The following is a 27,382-nucleotide window of genomic DNA, read 5'->3' as shown; positions in this document are numbered from 1 at the left end:
GATGCATCTGTCCATGACGGTATTGGTAGGAGCGACCACCGCACAGTCCTCCTGGAGACCTAGTCCCATCTTCACACTTGAGGACATTCCCCCATCGTGTCATGTGGCACTAACACCGTGCTAAGTGGGATAGATTAAGAACAGATCTAGCAGCTCAAAACTGGGTATCCATGAGGTGCTGTGGGCCATCAGCAGAATTATATTCCACCACAATCTGTAACCTCATGGCCCAGCATATCCCTCTCTCCTCCATCACCATCAAATCAAGAGACCTACCCTGGTTCAATGAGGAGTGTAGAAGAGCACCAGGCATACCTGAAAATGAGGTACCACTCACCTGGTGAATCTATAACCAGGACTACATGCTACGCTAAACAGCGGAAGCAGCAGGCTATGGACAGAGCTAAGCTCTCCCACAACCAACGGATCAGGTCAAAGCTCTGCAGTCCTGCCACATCCAGTCACAAAACGGTGGTGTACAATTAAGCAGCTAAAGGAAGAAGGAGGCTCCGTGAACATCCCCATCCTCAATGATGGTGGAGCCCAGCGCGAGTGCAAGATTGAAGTGTTTACAACCATCTTTAGCCAGGAGTGCCGAGTGAATAATCCCTCTCGGCCTCCTCCTGAGATCCCCACCATCACAGACAGTGTATGTTTTACAGGAATACCAGCCCCTGTCCTCACCAACATCCACTGAAGGGGTCACTGAAGGGATCACTGCACAGCAACTAGGAAGAACTCTGTCTGATATTTTTCCCCTCACCTAACACAGGTCACTGAACCCACCCCTGTTCAGATCAGCTCGTCACCATAGGCCAAGTTGCTTATATGGGACCTGCCTGCTATACAGACCTCAGTATCGCACCAGGAATCTTTAGCCAGAGTTCCACACAGCGACTGTCCCACAACTACTACCGTGATCACCACCAGCACTGTTTCCTCATCCAGTAGTCGTTGGTAAAGGGGTCCAGCAGCATCAGTAACAGACAAAACAGTTCCTACAGACCCGAGGCGGGGGGGGGAAAAGAGGCCAGGATGAGCAAAACAGGCCTATTAGAATACTGAGGGTTTAGGGCAGGCAAAGAGAATTAGGCCCAATAAGACAGTCTGTTTTACAGCGAACAATCCCACCTTCTCAACATGGAGGGCCATTTCCTCCGGGCGCTGTTTGTTTGCACTCTTTTTGAAAGCTTTTATAATTTCACTAGAAAGAGTGGATTGAATCTTTCAACCATATTTACTCTGTCACTAACACACAATATAGGGAAATCTTGCCCCATATCCCTCAATCCCTTCCTCTTTTACACCTTACAACGATCCCAATCTGTCCAGGAAGGTCCCGGGTCAGCTGTACCAGCTCCTGATCTTGCAAAGCTCTGATGGAGACACTGTGCAACACTGCAAGTCAGTACTGGTGATCAGGCCTCTTTCCTGGAGATTTGGAGAGTTTAATTACTGCAGAAATACTTCCAACCCCCTCAGGGATCCATTTATACTTGTAACATCTTCCCTTGGACACGTATTCCACAACTCAACATATCTTTGGGTGAAACAATTGCACCCAATTTCTGTTCTATTGGAAAATGCAAAGTTCTCTTTGTGATAAAAGAAATCACAAAACATGCGCCACATAAATAGTGGCCCTGCTTTGAAGTTAAATTATTTTTCTTTTATTTGTTCTCGAGTTGTGAGTGAAGAGGCCGTATTTTATTGCCCGTTTCCAGTTGCCTTGAGGTGGTGGTGGTGGGCCGCCTTCTTCGACCGCTGCAGTCCGTGTGGTGAAGGTGCTCCCATGAAGGTTTTAGGTGGGGAGTTCCAGGATTCTGACCCAGCGACGATGAAGGAACGGCCGATATATCTCCAAGTCAGGATGGTGTGTGATTTGGAGGGGACGGTGCTCCCAGAACATTGTCGCTCGTGCCCTTCTCGGTGGGAGACGTTCCATGTGTAAGAGGTGCTGCTGAAGTAACCTTGCTGAGACGCTGCAGTGCACTCTGTAGTTTGTACATACTGCAGCCAGTGTGCCAGTGACATAAGGGGTGGATATTGAGTGCAGTGGCAGGTGGGGGAGTCTATGACGAGGGGGCATAGATTTAAGGTGAGAGGGGAGAGATACAAAGGGGTCCAGAGGGGCAATTTTTTCACTCAAAGGGTGGTGAGTGTCTGGAACGAGCTGCCAGAGGCAGTAGTAGAGGCGGGTACAATTTTGTCTTTTAAAAAGCATTTGGACAGTTACATGGGTAAGATGGGTATAGAGGGATATGGGCCAAGTGCAGGCAACTGGGACTAGCTTAGTGGTATAAACTGGGCGACATGGACATGTTGGGCCGAAGGGCCTGTTTCCATGTTGTAAACTTCTATGATTCTATGAATTGCTCTACCCTGGATGGTGTCGAGCTTCTCGAGTGTTGTTGCAGCTGCCCCCATCCAGGCCAGCGGAGAGTATTTAATCACACTCCTGACTTGTGCCTTGTAGATGATAGAGAGGCTTTGAGGAATCAGGAGGTGAGTCACTCATCGCAGAATACCCAGCCTCTGCCCTGATCTTGTAGCCACAGTGCTGATATGGCCGGTCCAGTTCTGTTTCTGGTCAATGATGGTTCCCCCAGGATGTGGATCATGGATAACTGGACGATGGTGATGCCATCAAAGGTCAAGGAGAGGTGGCTGAGCTTTCTCTTGTTGGAGATGGTCATTACTGGCACTTGCCAGCCCAAATCTGGATGTTATCCAGGTCCTGCTGTACGCTGGCATTGGCTAGTCCATTATCAGAGGAGTTCTGAATGTTACTGAACAGCCCCACTCCTGATCTTATGACAGAGGAAAGATCATCGAAGAAGCTGCTTCTCTGAGGAACTCCTGCAGTGATGACCAGCCTCCAACAGCCACAGCCAGTTTCCTCTGTGTCAGGCGTGACTCCAGTTACTGGAAGTTTTATCCCCTTGACCCCCATTGACTTTGGTCTTGCGAGGGACACGTGGTGCCATTCTCAGTCAAATATTATGTTGATGTCAAAGGCAACTACTCTCAACTCCCCTGTAGCATTCAGCTCATGTGGCCACATCTGGATCAAGGCTGAAACCAAGCTTCTAACAGAACCTGAACTGATTCTGACTATAAACCTGATTTAGCTCCTCCAACGGCTGTGCTGGGACTAACTGGACAGGTCTTTCAAAGAGCCGACACAGATAGGATGGGCCAAGTAGCCTCGTCCTACGCTGTATGATTCTACAATAGCACATAAGATCTTTCAGACTTCGGTGGTGAGGGTGGGGGGCACATCGGTCGTGGGTTCCACTTCTGATCGCTAAGCAGTGGCCCCTGATGAAAGGTTCTTGTGTTAACAGGATCGAACTGACACATGACGAATGGCCACTCGGGCAAGATCCCTGGATCCATGTACAGCAACCCAATCACCGCCGTGGCTGAGAACAGCTAACTCAGTGCACGTGTGCAGTATGCCCACATTATCCCATGAAAGCTGTGGCCCTTTGGATATGCGTGTTCTAATTTCCTCTGGGACTATTTTTCCAGAGGACTTCCGTCCATTTTTGGGGGGTTCTGCAGTTCCGTGGAGTAATAATTGTGGCAGGTGACGCGGTAGGACAGTCTGTTGCTGTGTCATGCAGCTATCCCTCCCCCTCCCACCTTCCCCCTCCCCCACCCACCTTCCCCCTCCCCCCTCACACCTTCCCCCTCCCCCCTCACACCTTCCCCCTCCCCCCTCACACCTTCCCCCTCCCCCCTCACACCTTCCCCCTCCCCCCTCACACCTTCCCCCTCCCCCCTCACACCTTCCCCCTCCCCCCTCACACCTTCCCCCTCCCCCCTCACACCTTCCCCCTCCCCCCTCACACCTTCCCCCTCCCCCCTCCCCAATAACGTCCAGAGATGCTGCAGCTGGTTTCAAAGTGTAATTTAATATTCGGAGTGACTATTGAAACCGCATGATTTAAGGTTAGGGGGTTAGTCATTCGCGATTAAATTGATAAAAAGGGAGAAAATAGAATGAAAGTAAACTAGCAAGAAATATAAAAACGGATTGTAAGAACTTCTCCAAGTATGTAAAAAGGAAGAGAGAAGCAAAAGTAAACATTGGTCCCCTAGAGGCTGAGACAGGAGAAATTATAATGGAGAATAAGGAAATGGCAGAGAGATTAAACAAATATTTTGCATCTGTCTTCACAGTACAAGACACAAAAAGCATACCAGAAATAGTGGGGAACCAAGGGGCTAATGAGTGAGGAACTTAAAGCAATTCATATCAGTAGAGAAAAAGTACTGGAGAAACTAATGGGACTAAAAGCCGATTAAATCCCCTGGACCCAATGCCCTACTTCCGAGGGTTCTAAAAGAGGTGGCTGCAGAGGTAGTGGATGCATTGGTTGTGATCTTCCAAAATTCCCTAGATTCTAGAACGGTCTCAGCGGATTGGGAGGTAGAAAATGTAACCCCGCTGTTCAAGAAAGGAGAGAGAGAGAAAACAAGGAACTACAGGCCAGTTAGCCTAACATCAGTCGTCGGGAAAATGCCGGAATCCATTATTAAGGAAGTGGTAACAGGACACTTAGAAAATCATAATATGATTAGGCAGTCAACATGGTTTTATGAAAGGGAAATCATGTTTGACAAATTTATTAGAGTTCTTTGAGGTTGTAACTAACTGGGTAGATAAAGGGGAACCAGTGGATGTCGTATATTTAGATTTTCAAAAGGCATTCGATAAGGTGCCACATAAAAGGTTGTTACTCAAGGTAAGGGCTCATGCGATTGGGGGTAATATATTAGCATGGAAAGAGGATTGGAAAACAGAGGGTAGGGATAAACAGGTCACTTTCAGGTTGGCAGGCTGTAACTAGTGGGGTGCTGCAAGGGTCAGGGTTAGTGATTGGGCCTCAGCTATTTACAATCTATATTAATGACTTGGATGAAGGGATCGAGTGTAATGTATCCAAGTTTGCTGATGATACAAAGCTAGGTGGGAAAGTAAGCTGCAAGGAGGACACAAAGAGTCTGCAAAGGGATATGGACAGGTTAAGTGAATGGGCAAAAAGGTGGCAGATGGAGTATAGTGTGGGGAAATGTGAGGTTATTCACTTTAGTAGGAAGAATAGAAAAACAGAATATCTTTTAAATGGTAAGAAATGATTAAATGTTGGTGTTGAGAGAGATTTGGGTGTCCTCATACAAGAAACACAAAAAGTTAGCATGTAGGTACAGCAAGCAATTAGGAAGGCGAATGGCATGTTGGCCTTTATTGCAAGGGGGTTGGAGTACAAGAGTAAGGAAGTCTTACGACAATTGTACAGGGCTTTGGTGAGACCTCACCTGGAGTACTGAGTACAGTTTTGGTCTCCTTATCTAAGGAAGGATATACTTGCCTTAGAGGCAGTGCAACAAAGGTTCACTAGATTAATTCCTGGGATGAGAGGATTGTCCTGTGAGGAGAGGTTGAGTAGAATGGGCCTATACTCTCTGGAGTTTAGAAGAATGAGAGGTGATCTCATTGAAACATATACGATTCTGAGGGGGCTTGACAGGGTAGATGCTGAGAGGCTGTTTCCCCTGGCTGGAGAGTCCAGAACTAGGGGACATAGTCACAGGATAAGGGGTCGACCATTTTGGACTGAGATGAGGGGGAATTTCTTCACTCAGAGGGTTGTGAATCTTTGGAATTCTCTACCCCAGAGGGCTGGGGATGCTCAGTCGTTGAGTATATTCAAGGCTGAGATGGATACATTTTTGGACTCGATGGGAATCAAGGGATATGGGAATCAGGCGGGAAAGTGGAGTTGAGGTTGAAGATCAGCCATGATCTTATTGAATAGCAGAGCAGGCTCAAGGGGCCGAATGGCCTACTCCAGTTCCTATTTCATATGTTCTTATGAGGGGGTGTCGTTAGCGATTAGAGGGTTAGTGAGGGGAGGGGAGGGGGGGGGGGGGGAGGGGGTTAGTGAGGGGGGGGGGGGAGGGGGTTAGTGAGGGGGGGGGGAGGGGGTTAGTGAGGGGGGGGGGGAGGGGGTTAGTGAGGGGGGGGGGGGAGGGGGTTAGTGAGGGGGGGGGGAGGGGGTTAGTGAGGGGGGGGGGGGAGGGGGTTAGTGAGGGGGGGGGAGGGGGTTAGTGAGGGGGGGGGGAGGGGGTTAGTGAGGGGGGGGGAGGGGGTTAGTGAGGGGGGGGGGAGGGGGTTAGTGAGGGGGGGGGAGGGGGTTAGTGAGGGGGGGGGGGAGGGGGTTAGTGAGGGGGGGGGAGGGGGTTAGTGAGGGGGGGGGGGAGGGGGTTAGTGAGGGGGGGGGAGGGGGTTAGTGAGGGGGGGGGGGAGGGGGTTAGTGGGGGGAGGGGGTTAGTGAGGGGGGGGAGGGGGTTAGTGAGGGGGGGGAGGGGGTTAGTGAGGGGGGGGAGGGGGTTAGTGAGGGGGGGGAGGGGGTTAGTGAGGGGGGGGGAGGGGGTTAGTGAGGGGGGGGAGGGGGTTAGTGAGGGGGGGGAGGGGGTTAGTGAGGGGGGGGAGGGGGTTAGTGAGGGGGGGGAGGGGGTTAGTGAGGGGGGGGAGGGGGTTAGTGAGGGGGGGAGGGGGTTAGTGAGGGAGGGGGGTTAGTGAGGGGGGGAGGGAGGGGGGGGAGGGAGGGGGGGAGGGGGGGAGGGAGGGGGGGAGGGAGGGGGGGAGGGGGGGAGGGAGGGGGGGAGGGAGGGGGGGAGGGAGGGGGGGAGGGGGGGAGGGAGGGAGGGAGGGGGGGAGGGAGGGGGGGAGGGAGGGGGGAGGGAGGGGGGGAGGGAGTTAGTGGGGGAGGGGGGGAGGGAGGGAGGGAGGGAGGGGGTTAGTGAGGGAGGGGGGGAGGGAGGGAGGGAGGGGGTTGGGGAGGGGGGGGGGTTAGTGAGGGGGGGAGGGAGGGGGTTAGTGAGGGGGGGGAGGGAGGGGGTTAGTGAGGGGGGGGAGGGAGGGGGTTAGTGAGGGGGGGAGGGAGGGGGTTAGTGAGGGGGGGAGGGAGGGGGTTAGTGAGGGGGGGAGGGAGGGGGTTAGTGAGGGGGGGAGGGAGGGGGTTAGTGAGGGGGGGAGGGAGGGGGTTAGTGAGGGGGGGAGGGAGGGGGTTAGTGAGGGGGGGAGGGGGTTAGTGAGGGGGGGAGGGGGTGAATGAGGGGGGGAGGGGGTGAAGGGGGGGGGGGGTGAGTGAGGGGGGGAGGGGGTGAGTGAGGGGGGGAGGGGGGTGAGTGAGGGGGGGAGGGGGTTGTTATTATTTGTTATTATTGACAATGTGTCCTTCAATATTTGAATGATTTAGATAGTTATTTGGTAATTAAAACCTCTGCGCGGGCTGTAAATCCTTCACTGAAATTGTTTTACGAATGGGTGAGTTGAATACCGAATCTCATTGTCTGCTGTCGTTGGCCGCGGCCTGCAGTGATCCCCAATCCTCGGCCTTTCCTGCTCATCCCAACCGCTCCTCATTGCAGCCTGCCAGGCTGAGGAGCCGATGCCATTCGCTCATCCGCCATCCCCACCCCCCGAGGTGGGAGAGAGTCTCCTCCCGTCCCCTGCTCCCGGGATCTTACCTGTCACACCCATTCCAGTCACCAACCCGGCCTCGGCTCACACACTCCCACCGTCAACCTGCCACTCTTCCAACCACAGGCCGCCACTCTCCTCCAGTATCCCACAATGCCGGGCACTCTGCCAAGCACTCTCCTCCCGTTTCCCACAATCGTTGGCGCTCCTCCAGTATCCCACAATCCCCTAGTACATCGTCAAACCTCGGTCTGCCAGTATCCCACAATCCCCTAGTACATCGTCAAACCTCGGTCTGCCAGTATCCCACAATCCCCTAGTACATCGTCAGTCTGCCAGTATCCCACAATCCCCGCCATTTAGTTCCCCCCCGTATCCCACAATTCTAGAAACTCCCTCTCCTCGGCAGCCTGCCAACATCCCATAATTCCAGGTACGGCTGCTCAATGGGCCGACGGGAGCTTGTGCGATGAACGAGATACTGGCGAACTGGTCGGGAGGAACACCGGGGATTGTGGGATCCTGGCGGACTGGTCGGGAGGAACACCGGGGATTGTGGGATACTGGCGGACTGGTCGGGAGGAACACCGGGGATTGTGGGATACTGGCGGACAGGCTGGGAGGAACACCGGGGATTGTGGGATACTGGCGGACAGGCTGGGAGGAACACCGGGGATTGTGGGATACTGGCGGACTGGTCGGGAGGAACACCGGGGATTGTGGGATACTGGCGGACAGGCTGGGAGGAACATCGGGGATTGTGGGATACTGGCGGACTAGTCGGGAGGTCCGACTGAGGCAGGATTCTTGAATGGTTTTTTCCGTCTTTTTTTTGAAGTGAAATTAACTTTTCGGTTGGTTTTGTGATTTTTGACTCGCTGACCTGATGTTTGGCTCCAGCCCGAGATCAGGACAGACCTCACACCGAGCACAGCAACTGGTCCCATAGCAACCACCAGAAGATGGAGGCCCAGCTAGCTGAGGGGATGAAGTGTCACAGAGACTGGTGTAGGACTGAGCCGTGACCGGGTTCAATCTGATACCAAACTAAGGAGAAACTCTCAAAATCTGAACGATAGCTTCAAAAACCTGGCACCTGAAAACAGCCCTGAGTATAATCAACAATAACTTGCATTTATATAGCGCCTTTAATGTAGTAAAACGTCCCAAATCGCTTCACAGGAGCGATTATCAAACAAAATTTGACTTCGAGCCACATAAGGAGATATTAGGACAGGGGACCAAAAGCTCGGTCAAAGAGGTAGGTTTTAAGGAGCTTTTTAAAAGAGGGGAGAGAGGCGGAGAGATTTAGGGAGGGAATTCAATATCTTATGGTCTAGGCAGCTGAAGGCACGGCCGCCAATGGTGGGACTAAGAAAATTGAGATGTACAAGAGGCCAGAATTGGAGGAACGCAGAGATCTTTAAGGATTGTAGGGCTGGAGGAGTTTACAGAGATAGGGAGGGGTGAGGCCACGGAAGGATTTGAACACGAAGATGAGAATTTTTAAATCGAGGCATTCCCGGACCGGGAGGGAATGTAGATCAACGAGCACAAGGGTGATGGGTGAATGGGAATTGGTGCGAGTTAGAATACGGGCAGCAGAGTTTTGGATGAGCTCAAGTTTATGGAGAGTGGAAGATAGGGGGCTGACCAGGAGAGCATTGGAATAATCAAATCTGGAGGTATCTAAGGCATGAATGAGGGTTTCAGCAGCAGATGGGCTGAGGCAGGGGCGGAGATGAGTGATGTTATGGAGGTGGAAGTAGGCGGTCTTTGTGATGGAGCAGATATGGGGTCGGAAGCCCAGCTCAGGGTCAAATAGAACACCGAGATTGCGAACGGCCTGGTTCAGCCTCAGACGATGACCAAGGAGAGGGATGGAGTTGGTGGCTAGGGAACGGAGTTTGTAGCGGGGGCCGAAGATGATGACTTCGGTCTTCCCAATGTTTAACTGGAGGAAATTGCAGCTCTTCCAGCATTGGATGTCGGACAAGCAGTCTGACAATAGAGAGAGTGGAGAGGTGGTGGTGAGGTAGAGCTGGGTGTCGTCAGTGTACATGTGGAACCTGATGTCATGTCTTATAATGTCACCGAGGGGCAGCATGTAGATGAGAAATAGGAGGGGGTGAAGGATAGATCCTTGGGGGACTCCAGAGGTAACGGTGCAGGAGTGGGAAGAGAAGCCATTGCAGGAGATTCTCTGGCTGCGACTGGATAGATAAGAATGGAACCAGGCGAGTGCAGTCCCTCACAGCTGGACGACGGAGGAGAGGTGTTGGAGGAGGATGGTGTGGTCAACTGTGTCAAAGGCCGCAGACAGGTGGAGAAGGATGAGGAGGGATAGTTTACCACGGTCACAGTCACAGAGGATGTCATTTGTGACTTTGATAAGGGCCGTTTCAGTGCTGTGGCAGAGGCAGAAACCTGATTGGAGAGGTTCAAACATGGAGTTACAGAAAAGACGGGCATGGATTTGGGAGGCGAGAACACGTTCAAGGACTTGCGAGGAAAGGGAGGTTGGAGATGGGGTCGATAGTTTTCAAGAACAGAGGAGTCGAAGGTGGATATTTTGAGGAGGGGGGTGATGACAGCAGATTTGAAATGAAAGGGGCCAGAACCTGAGGTGAGGGAATGGATTACAGTATTAGCTAACGTGATAATTCTATAACAGGAAAACAAGTAGTGATGCAGGCTTTGTACCATGAGCTGTGGGCATGCACAGCATTCGTTCACTTGTTCTGAAAAGGAGAAAAAACATAAGTACAGGAAGGCCTGAAGAATTTAATTGCTGAAGGCAGAGAACTGGAGGTCCATTCCTTGAGGGAGTCTCAGGATATGCTCCCAGGAATAATTAAAAATGATGCATTCTGGTTTATTTTATGTACTTTTATACTTCAAAATTAATACATTAATGAACAAACTAATCAAACGATCACTTCCTCAAGAGTCACTCACCAGTTATCCTCCCCCCCCCATTGCCCCAGTTTACAGTGACATTCTTCCCTTTCCAGACCCAGTTCACAAAAACCCATCCAAATCCCCACCCTTTCACAGAGACACTCTCCTCCACCAACCTTCCCAGTTCACATTATCCCTCTTCTCCCTCAATTCAACCCTTCTCCCACTACTTAACACTGGTACAATTCTTCCCCTCCCCATTCAGGTTCACACTATTTTCTGTCTCCAGGACCCTCAGTTGAAGCTGGTGTATTATAAATGCCAGGTAAATGAGGGAGGTATGTTACATGATGTATTTTCCTCAGCAGCGATCAGTGTCACGGACACGTCCATATCTATATCATGCAATATTGCTAGGACCATGATGGAGGGGGCATTTAAAAATTCAATGGCCAGCAGAAGAAACAAGCAGATTATTTTAAACATTTTTGTTCTGCCTCTCAGAACCCCATGGGCCTGGTGTAACACTGTGACAAACTGCTGCAGCAAATTTCGTCCATCCCCAAGCACAGCCAGGTGACCCATTCTGTGACAGACATGGTGCAGACGCCCACTGAAAACATTCAAATGACCCTGGCTCGGATTTATTTGAACAGGGTCAGGTTTGTAAGCAAGAGACTGGCAGAACCCCCCCTCCCGGTAAGTAGAAGCTGCACTCAACCCTCTGAGATCTCTGCGCTCCTCCAACTCTTGCACATTCCCAATTTTCATCGTTCCACCATTGGCGGCTGTGCCTTCAGCTGCCTCAGCCCTAAGTGTTAATGTATCATGTGATTTATATCATTTAGTGTTAATTATATTCAGGTGGTGTGTGTCAATTGGGGACTCTTGTATCCTTTTTATATGAGAGCTTGTCTAGGGTGTGTGTGTGTGTAAGGGAGATCTCTGTGAATAAAGTCTTGGAAACAACTGAAGACCAGGCTCCAGGATTCCATCCTTCACCACCTGGCTATCCACTTATAACACTCAGTTCTGGAATTCCCTCCCTAAACCTTTCCATCTTCTCTCTCTCTTCCCCCCTCCTTTAAGACGCTCCTTACAACCAAGCGTTTGGTTACCTGTCCTTATCGTGTGGCTTGGTGTCAGTCTGATTACGCTCCTGTGAAGCGCCTTGGGATGTTTCACTATGTTAAAGGCACTGTATAAATGCAAGTTGCTGTGGTTAATGCACCATGAAAGATTATAATTTGTGTAAAAGGAGAAGTAACCTCACTGTGGGAGTTAGTTACTCTTCAAATGCTGTTAGAAAAGGCATAATTTAACGGAAATGGCAGAAAGAAATGGACATTTAGCTGAACCAGAGTTAATAAAACAATGGTCAGATTATAGTCATTTCCTTTTCGTGGTTGGTTGCTGCAGAAGTTCCAGGAGTTATGTTTAGGAAGTGGTCGCATGGACCCAGTTGCTCTCCCACCCTCTCGAGTGGGTTGTAGGAACAAACTGATCAAGTTTGCTGAGGTCAGAGAATTACGTGTGCAGATCCATATTATGATTACAAAGTACCTGCTCCCACTCTGCAAATATTCGTTTGTGAAACCCAACAGAGGAATGTGTGAACCGTACAAGGGGCACCTTCCGTCCGTTTAAGTAAAAGTTTTGTATTTCAAAAGCACCTTATCACACCTTTCAGAAATGTCTCAAAGCTCTTCACATAAAATGAATTACTTTGACGTGGAGTGACTTTCGTTCTGCAGGCAAGCATGGCAACCATTTTGCACACAGCAAGATCTCACAAAAATCTCGCAACGAGATGAATAACAAGTTAAATTTTTTTTGTCAGTGTTGGTTGAAGGTTTTGGAATGTTGCTCGGGACAACAGGAGAACTCTCTATACTTCTTCGAATGGAATTACGGGATCTTTAATGTTCACCTGACGCGTCAAAACATGCTACCACATGGAGTGGTTGAGGCAAATAGCGTAGATGCATTTACATCGAGTTACATCAAAACTACAGCTCAGAAACAGGCCATTCGGCCCAACTGGTCTGTGCTGGTGTTTATGCTCCACACGAGCCTCCTCCCTCCCTACATCATCTCACCCTATCAGCATATCCTTCTATTCCTTTCTCCCTTGTGTGTTTAGCTAGCTTCCCCTTAAATGCATCTACACAATTCACCTCAACTACTCCTTGTGGTAGCGAGTTCCACATTCTAACCACACTCTGAGTAAAGAAAATTCTTCTGAATTCCTTATTGGGTTTATTAGCAACTATTTTATATTGATGATCTGTAGTTTTGGACTCCCCCACAAGTGAAAACATTTTCTCTACGTCTACCTTATCAAACCCTTTCATTATCTTAAAGATAAGACCTCTGTCAGGTCACCCCTCAGTCTTTTCTTTTCTGGAGAAAAGAGCCCCAGCCTGTTCAGACTTTCCTGATAAGGATATCCTCTCAGTTCTGGTATCATCCTTGTGAATCTTTTTTGCACCTTCTCCAGTGCCTCTACATCCTTTTTATAATATGGAGACCAGAACGGGTCACAATACTCCAAGTGTGGTCTAACCAAGGTTCTATACAAGTTTAACATAACTTCTTTGCTTTTCAATTTTAACCCTTTAGAAATGAACCCCAGTGCTTGATTTGCCTTTTTTATGGCGTCGCTGCTTGTAGTGATTTGTGTATCTGTACCCCCAGATCCCTCTGCTCCTCTACTCCATTTAGACTCTTATTATCCAAGCAGTTTGTGGCCTCCTTATTCTTCCTACCAAAATGCTCCACCTCACACTTATCCATACTGAAACTCATTTGCCAATTACACGCCCATTCTGCAAGTTTATTAATGTCTTCTTGCATTTTGACTCCTTCCTTTGTATTAACTACACCCCCTAATTTGGTGTCATCCGCAAATTTTGAAATTGTAATTCCGATTCCCAAATCCAAATTGTTGATGTAAATGGTGAACAAGAGTGGTCCCAGCACCGATCCCTGGGGAACACCACTTCCCACCTTTTGCCAGTCTAAGTAACTACCTTTAACCCCTGCTCTCTGTTTTCTGTTTTGTAGCCAGCTTGCTGTCCATTCTGTCCCCTGACTCTACATACTCTGACCTTAGTCATGAGTCTATAATGCTGTACCTTATCGAAGGCCTTTTGAAAATCCAAATATATTACATCTACTACATTACCCTTGTCTACCCTTTCTCTTACTTCTTCAAAGAATTCAGTAAGGTTGGCCAAACATGACTTTCCCTTGTGAAATCCGTGCTGACTATTCTTTATTATATTTTTATTTTTTAGATGTTTTTCTGTTACAACTTTGAGTAAAGATTCCATTATCTTTCCTACCACCGACGTTAAGCTAACTGGACTATAGTTCCCGGGACTGGTTCTATCTTCCTTTTTAAATATAGGAATCACATTAGCTGTCCACCAGTCCTCTGGCACTATTCCCTTTTCTAATGAATTTTTATATAGATGTAACAGTGCCTCTGCTATCTCCTCTCTAACTGCTTTTAACATTCGTGGATGCAAACCACCCGGACCAGAGGTCTTATCCTCCTTACGTCTGGTTAGTTTATCAATTATCTCCCCCACCTTCCGACCCTAAACGTTTTAATATCTTTCTCGATCTCTTCTTCTAATGTCCTGCCCACCTTGTTTAACTCCCTGGTAAATACGGAGACAAAGTAACTTTAAAGAGAAGCTCGATAAACACACGAGGGAGAAAGTGACGGGAGGAAATGCTGGTGGGGTGAGATGAAGGAGGGAGGGAGGGAGGGAGGAGGCTCGTGTGGAGCATGGACACCGGCACGGACCTGACGAAGGTACAGTTCTGACGGAAGGTCTGAAACATTGACTCTGTTTCTTTCTCCACAGAGGCTCCCGACCTGCTGAGATTTTCCAGCATTTTCTGTTTTTATTTCTTGCATTGACCTGATGGGCCGAATGGCCTGTTTCTATTCTATGCAATTACTGTATACAAATAAACAGGAAATGCAAAGCATGTTCACCATCTCACTATAATTATGCAGATATTATGCATGTTTCCTGTCCGGGCGGTAATTATTATAATTAATGTGCATATTTTGCTAATAATTTGCATACGGTAATTATTGATGCAGCGCGCTTTGACCCGGAAGCTCAATCTCTCTGCTGGCTGGCGCGCGAGCGGCGGATCCCGGGAGCGGCTGAGGAGAGAGCGGGGATCGGGGCCTAGTCCGACCGTGAGAGCGGGGATCGGGGCCTAGTCCGACCGTGAGAGCGGGGATCGGGGCCTAGTCCGACCGAGAGAGCGGGGATCGGGGCCTAGTCCGACCGAGAGAGCGGGGATCGGGGCCTAGTCCGACCGAGAGACCGGGGATCGGGGCCTAGTCCGACCGTGAGAGCGGGGATCGGGGCCTGGACCGACCGAGAGAGCGGGGATCGGGGCCTGGACCGACCGAGAGAGCGGGGATCGGGGCCTGGACCGACCGTGAGAGCGGGGATCGGGGCCTAGTCCGACCGAGAGAGCGGGGATCGGGGCCTAGTCCGACCGAGAGAGCGGGGATCGGGGCCTGGACCGACCGAAAGACCGGGGATCGGGGCCTAGTCCGACCGAGAGAGTGGGGATCGGGACCCGGACCGACCCAGAGCCCGAGGCCCGGGGCCCGGCCGCAGCATGAGGCGCTCCCCGCTGCGCCGGGTCTCGGATCTCAGCCACTACTCGCGGCACCAGCAGCTGCGGGAGATCCTGCGGCCGGAGCCCGGGGCCGAGGCCGGTCTGTCCCGGGCCCGGGTCCGCTGCAGCCCCGACCTCCGCCACCTCTACCTCTACCTGCCGCGGGAGCGCCGGCTGCTGAGCTTCGACCCGCTCCCCGGCCGCGGCCCGGCGCCCGCCCCGCTCGACAAGCGCTTCCTGAGCCCGGAGCGGCTGCTCGAGGTGCTGGAGTTGGGGGAGCGGCCGGGCCCGGGCACCCCGACCCCGGCCTCGGCCCCGGGCCCGACCCTGACCGCCCTCATCACCGACCGCGGCCGGGCCGAGTTCTGGAGCTACCGGGAGGCCGGCGGCTGGGAGTTGCTGCAGGCCGCCGAGCTGTGCAACAGCCCCCGGGCCAGGGTGGTGTCGGCCGCCTGGGACGGCCGCTCCATCACCTGGTGCGAGGAGAGGCCGCCGTCCGAGGGCCACCCGGCCGCCGCCGCCGCCGCCCAGCACTGCGTCTGCTGCCGGAGCCTGACCCCGGGGGTGGGCGGGGTGGGTTTGGGGGGAGTCCGGATCCTCCTGCACAACAGCCCGGCCTACCGGGTGGTGGCAGCGGGGGAGGCCGTCTACCTGATCCCCAGGCCCGGCCCCGGGCCCCCGGTCGGTAACCTGACCAAGTTCATCCTGGTCTGGGGCCCCCTGGACGACACCCTGACCCTGACCGGCCCGGCCCGGGGCCCCCTCGGCACCAGGAGGCTGCGGCCCGGGGACTCGGACTTCAGGAGGCTGGTGCTGGACGCTGCCGGGCTCCTGGCCGCCCTCCGGCCGCTGGACGTCCGGGCGGCCTCCCCCTCTCCGGCCGGACTCCTGCTGGCCGCGGCCCCCGGGGAGGTCAGCCTGGTGGGCAGCGACGGCAGCGTCCGGCTCCTCTGCCGGCTGAGCCAGTGCCCCCCGGCCGAGGGCTTGACCATGGAGCTGAGCGGCAGGGCCCTGGCCTGCGCCCTGGGCCGGACGCTGCGCCTCTTCGACTCCGGCACGGGGAGGGTGGTGGAGGAGGCGTCCCTGGAGGCCCGGCCCCTGGCTCTGGCCGCCCGCCGGGAGCCGGGCCAGGTGGAGCTGGTGACGGAGGACGGGGTCTACGCCCTGGGGCTCGGCCCCGGCCCCCGGGGGGCGGGCTGGCCCGAGGAGATGCTGGAGCGGCTGGTCTTGGAGGAGGCCTGCAAGTATTACCAGAAGCGGAGCCTGAGCAGCAGCAGGCTGACGGTGGAGAGGCTGAAGACCGAAGCCACCTTCCAGGCGCCCCTCGCCCTCTGCTCCATCCTGCAGAACCATCTCCACCTCAGCAAGTCCGGCCGCCTCAACCAGGAGACCAGCACCAAACTGCGCAACATCATGGCCGGTGAGATGCAAGGCTACGCCAGCTTGGAGGAAGCCAAATCCCGCATCGTAAACGCATCGGAGAGCGAGTTTTCCACTCACGTCGAGGACATAACGGAGCAGGAGATAACGAGGCTCCTCCGCAGCCACCTCGACCGGGAGGGTTTGGTCTACTTGAATTCCATTTTCAACACCTTTCCGAGGGAGGCGTGGAAGGCCGTGAAAAAGACGCTGCACCTGCAGGCGAGGAGCGACGGGCTGCTCTCGGCCAGGGCCACGGCCGACCTGTGGAGGGTGGTGCTGAGCCCGGCCCTCCCCCCCGACCAGCAGGTGACCGGCAACGGAGCGGTGGCCGTCTTCGAGCTGATCTGCCGGCTGCTTTACCGGTTCCGCCCCGAGTGGCTGCCAGAGTTCGTCAAGCTGACCCAGCAGCACCTGGCGGCTTCCCGGAGCTACGGGGCCGCCGAGGGGCCGGAGAACGTCCCCCTGTACAAGAGAGCGCTCTCGGTGCTGCCCCCGGCACTCAACGGCAGAGCCGCCTGCCCCGGAAACCCGACGGAAATGGCCATCGAGCTCTTGCTGTGCAGCGAGAGGCCGAACGCTATAATACAAGCGGTTCGCATCCTGATCGACCTCCGGATGTGGCAGAGGGTGCTGGAGGCGGCCAAGACTTTCTCCCGACAGGGCCCTCTGCTGAAGAAGGAACTGTTTGCCGCCATGCTGGTCGAGATCTCCCGGCACCGAGCCCTGGACCCGTACCTCCGGGAGATTTGGGAGCTGTGCCCCGAGGAGGCTACGGCCGCGGATATACTGGAGGCCGCGCTGGGAGCCGTCCCCGTCCCCGCCTCGGCCTGCGAGCCCGGGCCGTACCCGAGCGACGGGAGCCAGCTGACCGTCGGACTCCTGCGCCCGCTGCTGGCCAAAGTGCTGCTCCGGGGCGAAGACCAGCGGAGCGCGGAAACTGCCGCGGGGTCAAAGACGCTGGTGTTCCCTCCGCCCACGCCGCCCAGGCAAAAGAAAGCGGCCAACCTTTCGGAAACCCGGACCTCTGACCCCCTGAACCCTGAACCCAGCACTGAGACAGACGAGCCGTTGTGAACACTACTGTATAAACACTGTGAAATACAAAAAGGTTTGCACTTTTTGCACTGTGGTCAAGTCGGAAACTCCCCGATTATATTGTTTATGTTTCTGTTTAAAAATATCAAATTTTACAACGAGCAGGGGGTGGTCAGAGGTGATGCCCAACTTTAGTTGGGGGGGAGGTGGTGGTGAGAGCAATCACATTTAGAAGCTCCCTTCGCTCTGCCTGAAACATTCTGTCTCACTGCTAATATGGCAGGCAGGTGAGAGGTGGGCAAGTTTCCCATCGCAGGCAGTACTGGGTGGACAGTAACCATGTAAGCAACCCTGCCCCATTTTACTGGACAGTGCGCGTCGCCTTTGAAGCAGGTCATTAAGCAGTTTTGCCAGCGCTCGCATTCAGACAAGGACCGACCTCGAGATTCTGTTTTAATCAAGTGGCGTGCTGTGCTTGTCCTGGTTTTCATCGGGCTAGCTCGTAGTACGATGAGAGATTGGGTTTGGAAGATGGTTGGGAAACGGGTGGCCTTGCGACTGAGCAACGAGCGTTAAAAACAAGCCATCTGAACAATGTGCAGAAATGAGTCGTATTTATCTGAATGTCGTTATGTTTACTGCTGATTTTACTTGTGTTTTTTCACTAAGCTTGTCCTTTTTATTGGCACAGGACGAGTTTGCGGTGTGATGTCTTTGATTTGGTCAATGTGGTATCCCAAACCTAGACGCTCGTTGCCAGCAGGGAGCTTGGCCCAAGGCCATGGCGTGTCGGACAGTGGCGGGCGAGCACGCTACTGACGATTGTCCTGCTACGTGTCGGTTTCTCGGCCCCTCTGCGCACTCAGAAAATGACGCCCCCTTGGTGCGTTTGTAACCTGCCTCAGTCCTCCTTACCTGAGCTGGCTGGTGGGATATAGCGTCAGACACGGTGCCCATCTGACTGGGTTCTTCAGAGAGGGTACAGACTGAGGTGAAACTTCCTCCCCAGTTACACCCCCCACATGGCGTTGTCACCGGGGCTGTACGTGTACTGCACGAAGAATCTTTTTTTTTATTCGTTCATGGGATGTGGGCATCGCTGGCAAGGCCGGCATTTATTGCCCATCCCTAGGTCTCGTGTAAAACTCCTCATTTATCACCATCAGTTGCCGCCTGCAATAGATCTGTAATCAGAGGTACTTCCCCCTTGTGTCCAAGTGCTCTTTGCAGATGGGACTGTTTGGAAAGGACTGAATGTATCATCACCTCAGGGTCTTTCACAATTGAATGAGACACGGTTCCCCCACCCACCAGTGAGCTGGGACCCTGCCTGCGAGGTCTCGTCTGTACTTCCTGGGTCCCTGCCTGCGAGGTCTCGTCTGTATTTCCTGGGTCCCTGCCTGCGAGGCCTCGTCTGTACTTCCTGGGTCCCTGCCTGCGATCCCTCGTCTGTACTTCCTGGGTCCCTGCCTGCGAGGTCTCGTCTGTATTTCCTGGGTCCCTGCCTGCGAGGCCTCGTCTGTACTTCCTGGGTCCCTGCCTGCGAGGCCTCGTCTGTACTTCCTGGGTCCCTGCCTGCGATCCCTCGTCTGTACTTCCTGGGTCCCTGCCTGCGAGGTCTTGTCTGTATTTCCTGGGTCCCTGCCTGCGAGGCCTCGTCTGTACTTCCTGGGTCCCTGCCTGCGATCCCTCGTCTGTACTTCCTGGGTCCCTGCCTGCGAGGCCTCGTCTGTACTTCCTGGGTCCCTGCCTGCGAGAAAACAGGGATGAAATGCATCTGATTTTTTTTTTAGAAAGCACTCAAACTGTCAGCGTCGAACTGTGAATCAAACTCGGAACTTAGTCCGTCAGGTGGAAAATGAGAGAGGAAATTCTTACTCTTTCCAGCTCCCCAAAGTTCCACAGAATGTTTATATCCATGTTTAAAGGACAATCGCTGTTCTTGGTCTCTCCTAGATTTGTAGACAGTTCCAGCTCTTTTATATCAAACTTCAGACTCGAATCTTTGAAAATCTGCTTATCCTTGTCCAGTTCTATAATCTGTTTTTATCTTTTTTAAATGAAGGAGGGTTAGGTTGGGATAAGCAGAATATAAAGAGCCTTGCGATCACCAGATGTGGGTAAGGAAGATCCCGTGTAACTGGGCCGGGCCGACCAGAACGATCCAGGCTCGATCCCTGGTCTAGGCCGAGTCGACTGAGCACGGCGGGGTGGGGGGGGGGGACAACAATTGGCCTCAGTGCCCCTGGGTTAAGGAGGGGACAGAACAGCTTGGGTTGCTGCGCCTCGTCAATGAGTCCCCCCGCCCCCCGTGAAAGTGCAGGTGTGTCTGGATGTCGGGTGAGGGTGGGATCGGAGACTGCTGTGATGCACCATGCAGTGGAATAGCTGCCGACACTCGCTATCTGAGCGAGTGAAGAACTGCGTGAGTTACTGTTTGGTGATAACCCATTAGCTCAGCAACAGCCCGTGCCTTTGATGAAAGGGGGTTCGCCTAGACTGATTCTTCTGCCTGTCTAAAAGCAGCCCACGGAGGCTAAAGTGGAAGAGACGCGGCATTGTGATCGAGTCCGCTGCCTGCGCTCTGGCCGTACGTTCCATCAGCCACGTGGAAGGCTGCAAACACGTGTTGGGAACGGACTGATTAGTGAATCTGGAAATTACTGTTGGTGCTATTAGCAGATGCTTCACCCGTTCCTCTGATATTCCTCTTGCTGTTTCAGTGCAGGTGTTAATCCATTCAAAGAGTTAACACTCGTGTTCAGAGATAGCAGACAGCAATGTCACTGAAAGGTATTAAGCATGTGCCCACTAACCTCACCAATAGTAACCGCCAATGTTTCTATACCATTGGTCTGGGTGCCACTATACAGTACCACAACGCTGGCAAACCACTCTCTAGTTTGGAGACGGGAGGAAAGATTGTCACACAGCGACAATAACCCACAGAAGTGTGATGCCCTAAGAAGTTGAATAGCTTGCCCCTTCTCTTTAGGCTCAGCGGTGAAGGATGGCCACTTGAGGCGGTGTTGGGAGGTTCTGTCTAACTGGAGCCACAACACAGGGTGAATTAGCATCTGAGAGAGGGGAGATGTAAATGGTGGGTCAGGGGGTTATTGGACGCTCGCCCGTGTCTGGGGGTGGGGGCTGCTCTCCACTTAGACTTAGTTTATGTTAAGTCTATAGCCCCTTGATCGGCACGTGAGTTAAATATTTAAGCAGTTGTTTTCTGCATGTCTGCAAGGAGCAGTGGCCCTCAGTACCTTGAATGAACACTAATTCCTGCAACTCTTTTCTTTTTGGGTCTTGAGGGTGGTTACTCAGCCGATGAGAGATGATCGTCTGAGGAGTGTTCAGTTATCACTGTACCGCAGATAGCCTGGTCGTGTGTATGTTCTAGTCATTACAGCTTGTACAATCGCTGTTGCTGCTTCTGCAAATAATTTAAAGTAAGTGTTTGTGATGTTATACCAATGTACAGATCAGGAGAAGCTTTCCTCAGTCTCCAAATAAAATGTGACACTGGTTTTGATGACACCGCCTTCACTTTTGAAATTATGTCTTTATACTTCAAACATAGTTTCCTGCTAGCTGATTGGATAAATGTGTACTGATGTGACACTCCCTCTACACTGTCCCATCAAACACTCCCAGGGCAGGTACAGCACGGGTTAGATACAGAGTAAAGCTCCCTCTACACTGTCCCATCAAACACTCCCAGGGCAGGTACAGCACGGGTTAGATACAGAGTAAAGCTCCCTCTACACTGTCCCATCAAACACTCCCAGGGCAGCTACAGCACGGGTTAGATACAGAGTAAAGCTCCCTCTACACTGTCCCATCAAACACTCCCAGGGCAGCTACAGCACGGGTTAGATACACTGTCCTCAATCAGTGTATGTTAATCTCCTGTGTTGTACCAAAACACCAGCTATCTGCTGAGCATGACTAATAATAATTAATGCCAAATTGTGCACATTCTGCTCTGGACTCGTGATCCTCTTGAACTGGGTTGGAATTTCCTCAAATTAATTTCACATGGAGCTCGTTACAGTCCGCAGACAGAGTGAAGATTTTCAGTCCCATCAGTCTGGACTGGATTCAAACCTGGGGCACAGTTGAAAAGACTATTTTAACTGACTGAAACCTAGTCCCCATTTTTTTAATGAAACGTTAGTTGATTTCGAGTAGTGATATGAAACCATACTCTTGGGTAACTAGTCATGATTTTTACTGGTCTAATCAGTTTGAAGATTGACCCTTTGGACTCGACAGCGAAGGATGGGCAGAGCGAGCAGCAGACCGAGCTGCCCCTACCCCGGGTCCCAATCTCACAGCTTCACTCCGCCCCATCTTAAAAGTGACCATGTCTACCTCTGGTAGAGGGGGGCGGAGAATGTTGGGATGGGGGGGTGGGGATTAAATAAATATTCTCCCTTTGAATACTTCCTGGAGGGTGCTGAGAATGTGGAACTCTCTGCCACGTCGAGTGCTGGAAGTGGATAGGATTGATGCATTTAAGGGGAGGCTTGATGCATACGTGAGGGAGAAAGGAATGGAAGGATAGTGGGCAGAGGTAATTAGAGTGGGAGGAGGCCCTGGTGGAGTATAAACACCAGCATAGACCAGTTGGGCCGAATGGCCTGTTTCTGTGCTGTAGATTCCATGTATTGGTAGTAATTTCTGGGAAAACTTGATGCTTGACCTGTAATTGGTCTTCACTCTGCACCGCCCCCCGGCCCCCCCAACTTCCTACAGAAGATAAATTATAGGAAACCACAATTGTCCACCGTTGCCAAAGTCTAGTTAGTTTAACACCAACCAGATTGACTATTCTCCTTAGGAGGGAAGGTAAGCAAGATGGCACACCTGGTGATGGAAGATTGGATTGCAGTTACTCCCGTGTACCAGACCCGGTCAAACAACGTCCGAAACAGGTAGGACTACAGCACTCCAGGTCACCCTGGACAATCGGCCAGATCAAGGTGTCAGCCGTGCCTCAGTGGGCAGCACTCTCGACTCTTGAGTCAGAAGTTCGTGGGTTCAAGTCCCACTCCAGAGACTTGAGCACAAAATCCAGGCCGACACTCCCAGTGCAGTACTGAGGGGGTGCTGCACTGTCGGAGGTGCCGTCTTTCAGATGAGACATTAAACCAAGGCCCTGTCTGCCCCCCTCAGGTGGATGTAAAAGATCCCATAGCATTTTTTCAAAGAAGTGCAGGGGGAGTTCTCCCCGGTGTCCTGGTCAATATTTATCCCTCAAACAACATCACTAAAAAGAAAGCACATTATCTGGTCATTTAGTTACCTAGGTAGGCTTAAAGAGCTGGGTCTGTGTACTTTAGGGAAGTTTAGACTCGGGCGATTTGATCGAAGTCTATAAAGTAATGAACTAGATTGTATTTAGATGGACCAATTATTTCAACTGATTCGGTTGGGGAGGACCAAGGGTCACACTTACAAGTAACGTTAGGGCAGATCGAGGTTCGATGTTAGACAGCTCTCCTTTTGCCAGAGAATAGTGGGCCTCTGGAACAGGCTGCCGGCTCACACGGTGGACGCTGATTCACTGAATTCCTTCAAGCGAGAGCTGGACCTGTTTCTGGCTGGGGCGGAGATCCCCTCGTACAAGTGGGAGATATCCTGTAATATAAACCAAGGTTAGTGTGACCTCCTGGATTAGGTTCGACTACCTAAAGATGTCGGAGATTAATTTTCCAGAGTTTTTTCCCTAATTGGCCCTGGGTTTTTCTATTTTTTTTTTTCTCCCCCCAGGCTGGGTGGGGAATGTCTGTACTGTGATGTGTGTGTGTCTCTCTCTCTCTCTCTCTCTCGTAGATATATTATATTTTCACTGATATCACTTCTGCCACTGAACCGTCTCCCGTTTCCCACTTGAGATGCTCCAACCCACCATCTGGTGGCCTGAGGCTGCAACTACATGCAGGCGCAAACCCACGGGCCAGAAATTGGTCCCGAAATAACGGAGGAGGTGAACAGCGATCTCCGTTTTTAGCGGTGAATTGACGGAGCAAGTTCGCACACGCGCAGTGAAACGCGGAAATCCGGAGCTTGTTCCCAGTGGTTCGCTGGCGATATGACAGCTTCGGATTAAAGGGCCATCGCACAACGCGATCAGGAAAATCATTGAAAAAGCCCCAACTTTTCTTCTCTTCCTGACAGAATCTGTGGCCGTGTTTTCTCCTCACAGACGTTTCCGGCCGCGCGGCCACTCACGCTGCTCGGAGGCTGGGTTGATAGCGCACATTATTTTTAAAGTTTTAAATTCAAGCAATTCGACGCCACAGAGCCGGCAGTAAGTATTTTTTGTTAATTTGCAGGAGCTGCAGTGAGTGTCGCCTCGCCGTTCTGTGTGATTTCTGGCCCAGTTATTGTTTTGGATTGGGGAACAGGACTTTGTGACCATCTAAACGGGACCGAGTCCAGTAAACTGGGAAAGTAAACTGGCAGTACCGCCTACAGGCATCACAACAATTACACACATAACAGGTCAGTGTGGAGACGCAGAACATTGAAAACCCCATCGGGATTGTTTACGTAGGGGAAGAAGTGACAGACGTACTGATTTTAATAATATTTGGATGAAGATTTTCCAACCCTCAACTGCCTTGAGTCAAACAAAATAGTTTCTTTTATATGCGGGAATAGAGTTATAGGGACATCCTGGATTTTGAATATTTGACCTCTCACATAGGAAAAGAATCTGTCGAGTCAAATCCAAACCAATCCTAAAGTCTGCATATCTTTGAAAATTATGTTTTCGTCTGCCTCAAGCTTGCTACTGGGGAGACACGACGATAAACCTTGCAACACTGCACTGGGATATGCCCGGTGCAGGATTCCTTTAGCTGCATTTTAAAGAGATATTTAAGAAAAGAGAAAGAACTTGCATTTATACAGCATCTTTCACGACCTCAGGATGTCCCAAAGCGCTCTACAGCCAATGAAGTACTTTTGAAGTGTAGTCACTGTTGTAATGTAGGAAACACGGCACCAATTTGCACACAGCAAGATCCCACAAATAGGGCCTATCCCAGTGCAGTGTTGCAAGGTTTATCGTCGTGTCTCCCCAGTAGCAAACTTGAGACAGTTGAACACATAATTTTCAAAGATATGCAGACTTTAGGATTGGTTTGGATTTGACTCGACAGATTCTTTCTCAATGTGAGAGGTCAAATACGAGATAAATAACCAGATAATGTTTTAGTGCTGTTGCTTGAGAGATAAATATTGGTCCAGGACACCGGGGAGAACTCCCCCACTCTTCTTCGAAAATTCCATTTTTTTTGTGCTTCCATTTCTACCTGCCTCATCCCGTTTTCCAATTAAGAATTTTACCAGTCATTGTTTCTTCTCTTGTCTGTGTTTCCCTCCCCCTTCCCTTTGTCCTGTTATTTTTTTGAATGCTGTTCATCTGTAATATCCTGCAGTTTTGACAAAGGTTCCACATTAACTCGCCTGTCTGTCTCTCCACAGACTCTGCCGGGACCTGCTGAGTGTTTCCAGCGTTTTGTTGCCCAAAACAGTTACCTGGTTTTGACTGAGGGAGGAGCGTCAACCCGGACACCAAGCAAACTCGCTGCTCTCTGAGGAGCACCATGTGGCCTTTACCACCCACTGAACCATCAAAACAGGCAATTTAACATCCGCTCAGAAGGACAGTATCCACAAACCCGACCTTTACTAACACAAGTTATCATGTATCCCTGCAACACTAACTGAACAAGAAACCCACAAGCCCATGTACAGAATTTCTACGAGTGCAACATGACGTCGGAGCACTCCCGTAATCCCCACTCTCAGTAAATCCCTCCCAGCACAGCACTGGCACTTGGACAGAACACAGCGGGTCACCGAGCGCTGTGACGATAGTGACACGGGAATGTGAAGAAGTGAGACGAGCCGTTCTGGTCCACCGATCACTGACTGTCACCATTTAATTATTAGTTCTAAAAATATTCAGATTTAGTTGCAGTTCTCAACAGTTTGATAAACGGTGTAGTAGCGAGCCGGGTGATTGGCTGCTGGATTGTGCAATAACAGGCATTAGTTTGTTTAATCAAAGCAAATAATCCTCAAACTTAAAAATATAAAATGAAAAAGACAAACATAAAATACTGGCAATCCGCAGCAGATGTGTCAGCATCTGTTAAAACAAAACACGTTAATCTTTTGGGTGGAAACTGTTCATGAGGGTCGGGACCCAAACCGATAATCTGTCTTTTATCAGCTGCTGACACACCTGCTGTGTATTTGTGGTATTTTCTGTTTTGAATTCGTAAAACATTAAGACTTTATTTTACAGCATATATAAAAATAAGAACATCAAGAAAGGAATATTCATTGCAAAAACATCTATTTAAATTTCTGATTCTGTGTTGGATCGCGCCTTTCACCACCTCAGGACGCCCCAAAGTCCTTTAGAGCCAATTAAGTACTTTTGAACTGTTGTAGGAAACGCGACAGCCAATTTATGCACAGCAGGATCCCACAAACAGCAGTGAGATAAATGACCAGCTAATCTACTTTAGTGATGTTGGTTAAGGGATAAATTTTGGCCAGGACACCGGGGAGAACTACCCTGCTCTTCTTCAAAATAGTTATCATTATCTAGGGTACGGTAGCATAGTGGTTATGTTACTGGACCAGTAATCTAGAGGCCTGGACTAATAATCTGGCGTCATGAGTTCAAATCCCGTCACGGGGGAATTTAAATTCAATTAATTAAAATAAAAATCTGGAATTAAAATACTAGTATCAGTAATGGTGGCCACAAAACTACCGGATTGTCGTAAAAACCCATCTGGTTCACTAATGTCCTTTAGGGAAGGAAACCTACCGTCCTTACCCGGTCTGGCTCCAGACCCACAGCAATGTGGTTGATTCTGAAATGGCCTAGCAAGCCACTCAGTTGTAAAATCTCGCTTAAAAAAAGTCATAATAAGAATAAAACCGGACGGACCACCCAGCATCAGACCACCAGGCACCGGACACGACAACAGCAAACCAAGCCCAGTCGACCCTGGAAAGTCATAGAGTTATACAGCACGGATAGAGGCCCTTCGGCCCATCGTGTCCGCGCCGGCCATCAGCCCTGTCTACTCTAATCCCATATTCCAGCATTTGGTCCGTAGCCTTGTATGCTATGGCATTTCAAGTGCTCATCCAAATGCTTCTTGAATGTTGTGAGGGTTCCTGCCTCCACAACCCTTTCAGACAGTGAGTTCCAGACTCCAACCACCCTCTGGGTGAAAAAGTTCTTTCTCAAATCCCCTCTAAACCTCCCGCCTTTTACCTTGAATCTATGTCCCCTTGTTATAGAACCCTCAACGAAGGGAAAAAGCTCCTTAGTATCCATCCTATCTGTGCCCCTCATAATTTTGTACACCTCAATCATGTCCCCCCTCAGCCTCCTCTGCTCCAAGGAAAACAAACCCAATCTTCCCAGTCTCTCTTCATAGCTGAAGCGCTCCAGCCCTGGTAACATCCTGGTGAATCTCCTCTGCACCCTCTCCAAATAGATCACATCCTTCCTGTAGTGTGGCGACCAGAACTGCACACAGTACTCCAGCTGTGGCCTAACCAGTGTTTTATACTGGTCCTCCTCACTAACATCTGGGGACTTGTGCCAAAATTGGGAGAGCTGTCCCACAGACTAGTCAAGCAACAGCCTGACATGGCCATACTCACAGAATCATACCTTTCAGCCAATGTCCCAGACTCTTCCATCACCATCCCTGGGTATGTCCTGTCCCACCGGCAGGACAGACCCACCAGAGGTGGCGGTACAGTGATATACAGTCAGGAGGGAGTGGCCCTGGGAGTCCTCAACATTGACTCCGAACC

At 51.2% G+C, this 27,382-nt stretch overlaps 2 protein-coding genes across 6 annotated transcripts in view; one reads left to right on the top strand and one right to left on the bottom strand.

Annotated features, from left to right (window-relative positions):
* The window catches only part of armh3 (armadillo like helical domain containing 3), a 172,504-nt gene extending 164,769 nt beyond the window's left edge, over positions 1-7,735 (bottom strand). For both annotated transcript variants that reach the window (XM_068001998.1, XM_068001999.1), the window contains exon 1: positions 7,546-7,735. The gene's annotated coding sequence lies outside the window, so the exon portion shown is untranslated. The remainder of the gene's footprint in view (positions 1-7,545) is intronic.
* Positions 7,736-14,550: 6,815 nt separating this feature from the next.
* LOC137339920 (BLOC-2 complex member HPS6) lies at positions 14,551-26,285 on the top strand. Of its 4 annotated transcripts, none has more exons than XM_068001997.1 (3): positions 14,551-17,588; positions 23,857-24,025; positions 25,013-26,285. In XM_068001997.1, the coding sequence occupies exon 1, from the start codon at positions 15,059-15,061 to the stop codon at positions 17,552-17,554; it is 2,496 nt and encodes an 831-aa protein (XP_067858098.1). In that variant the 5' UTR covers positions 14,551-15,058; the 3' UTR covers positions 17,555-17,588; positions 23,857-24,025; positions 25,013-26,285. The 4 variants fall into 4 exon arrangements, 2 of the variants coding, with proteins under 2 accessions (XP_067858098.1, XP_067858097.1); XR_010966638.1 differs by lacking the exon at positions 14,551-17,588 and adding an exon at positions 21,219-22,452; XR_010966637.1 differs by lacking the exon at positions 14,551-17,588 and adding an exon at positions 21,219-23,175.
* Positions 26,286-27,382: the final 1,097 nt, after the last annotated feature.

Source organism: Heptranchias perlo, chromosome 21 (genome assembly GCF_035084215.1).
Source record: "Heptranchias perlo isolate sHepPer1 chromosome 21, sHepPer1.hap1, whole genome shotgun sequence".
Lineage (NCBI taxonomy): Eukaryota > Metazoa > Chordata > Chondrichthyes > Hexanchiformes > Hexanchidae > Heptranchias > Heptranchias perlo.
Note: the sequence above shows the minus strand (reverse complement) of the source record. Positions and strands in the feature narration are given on the sequence as shown.

Excerpts from the sequence above, each read along its gene's own strand:
- LOC137339920 (XM_068001997.1), top strand. The coding sequence starts at position 15,059 with ATGAGGCGCTCCCCGCTGCGCCGGGTCTCGGATCTCAGCCACTACTCG.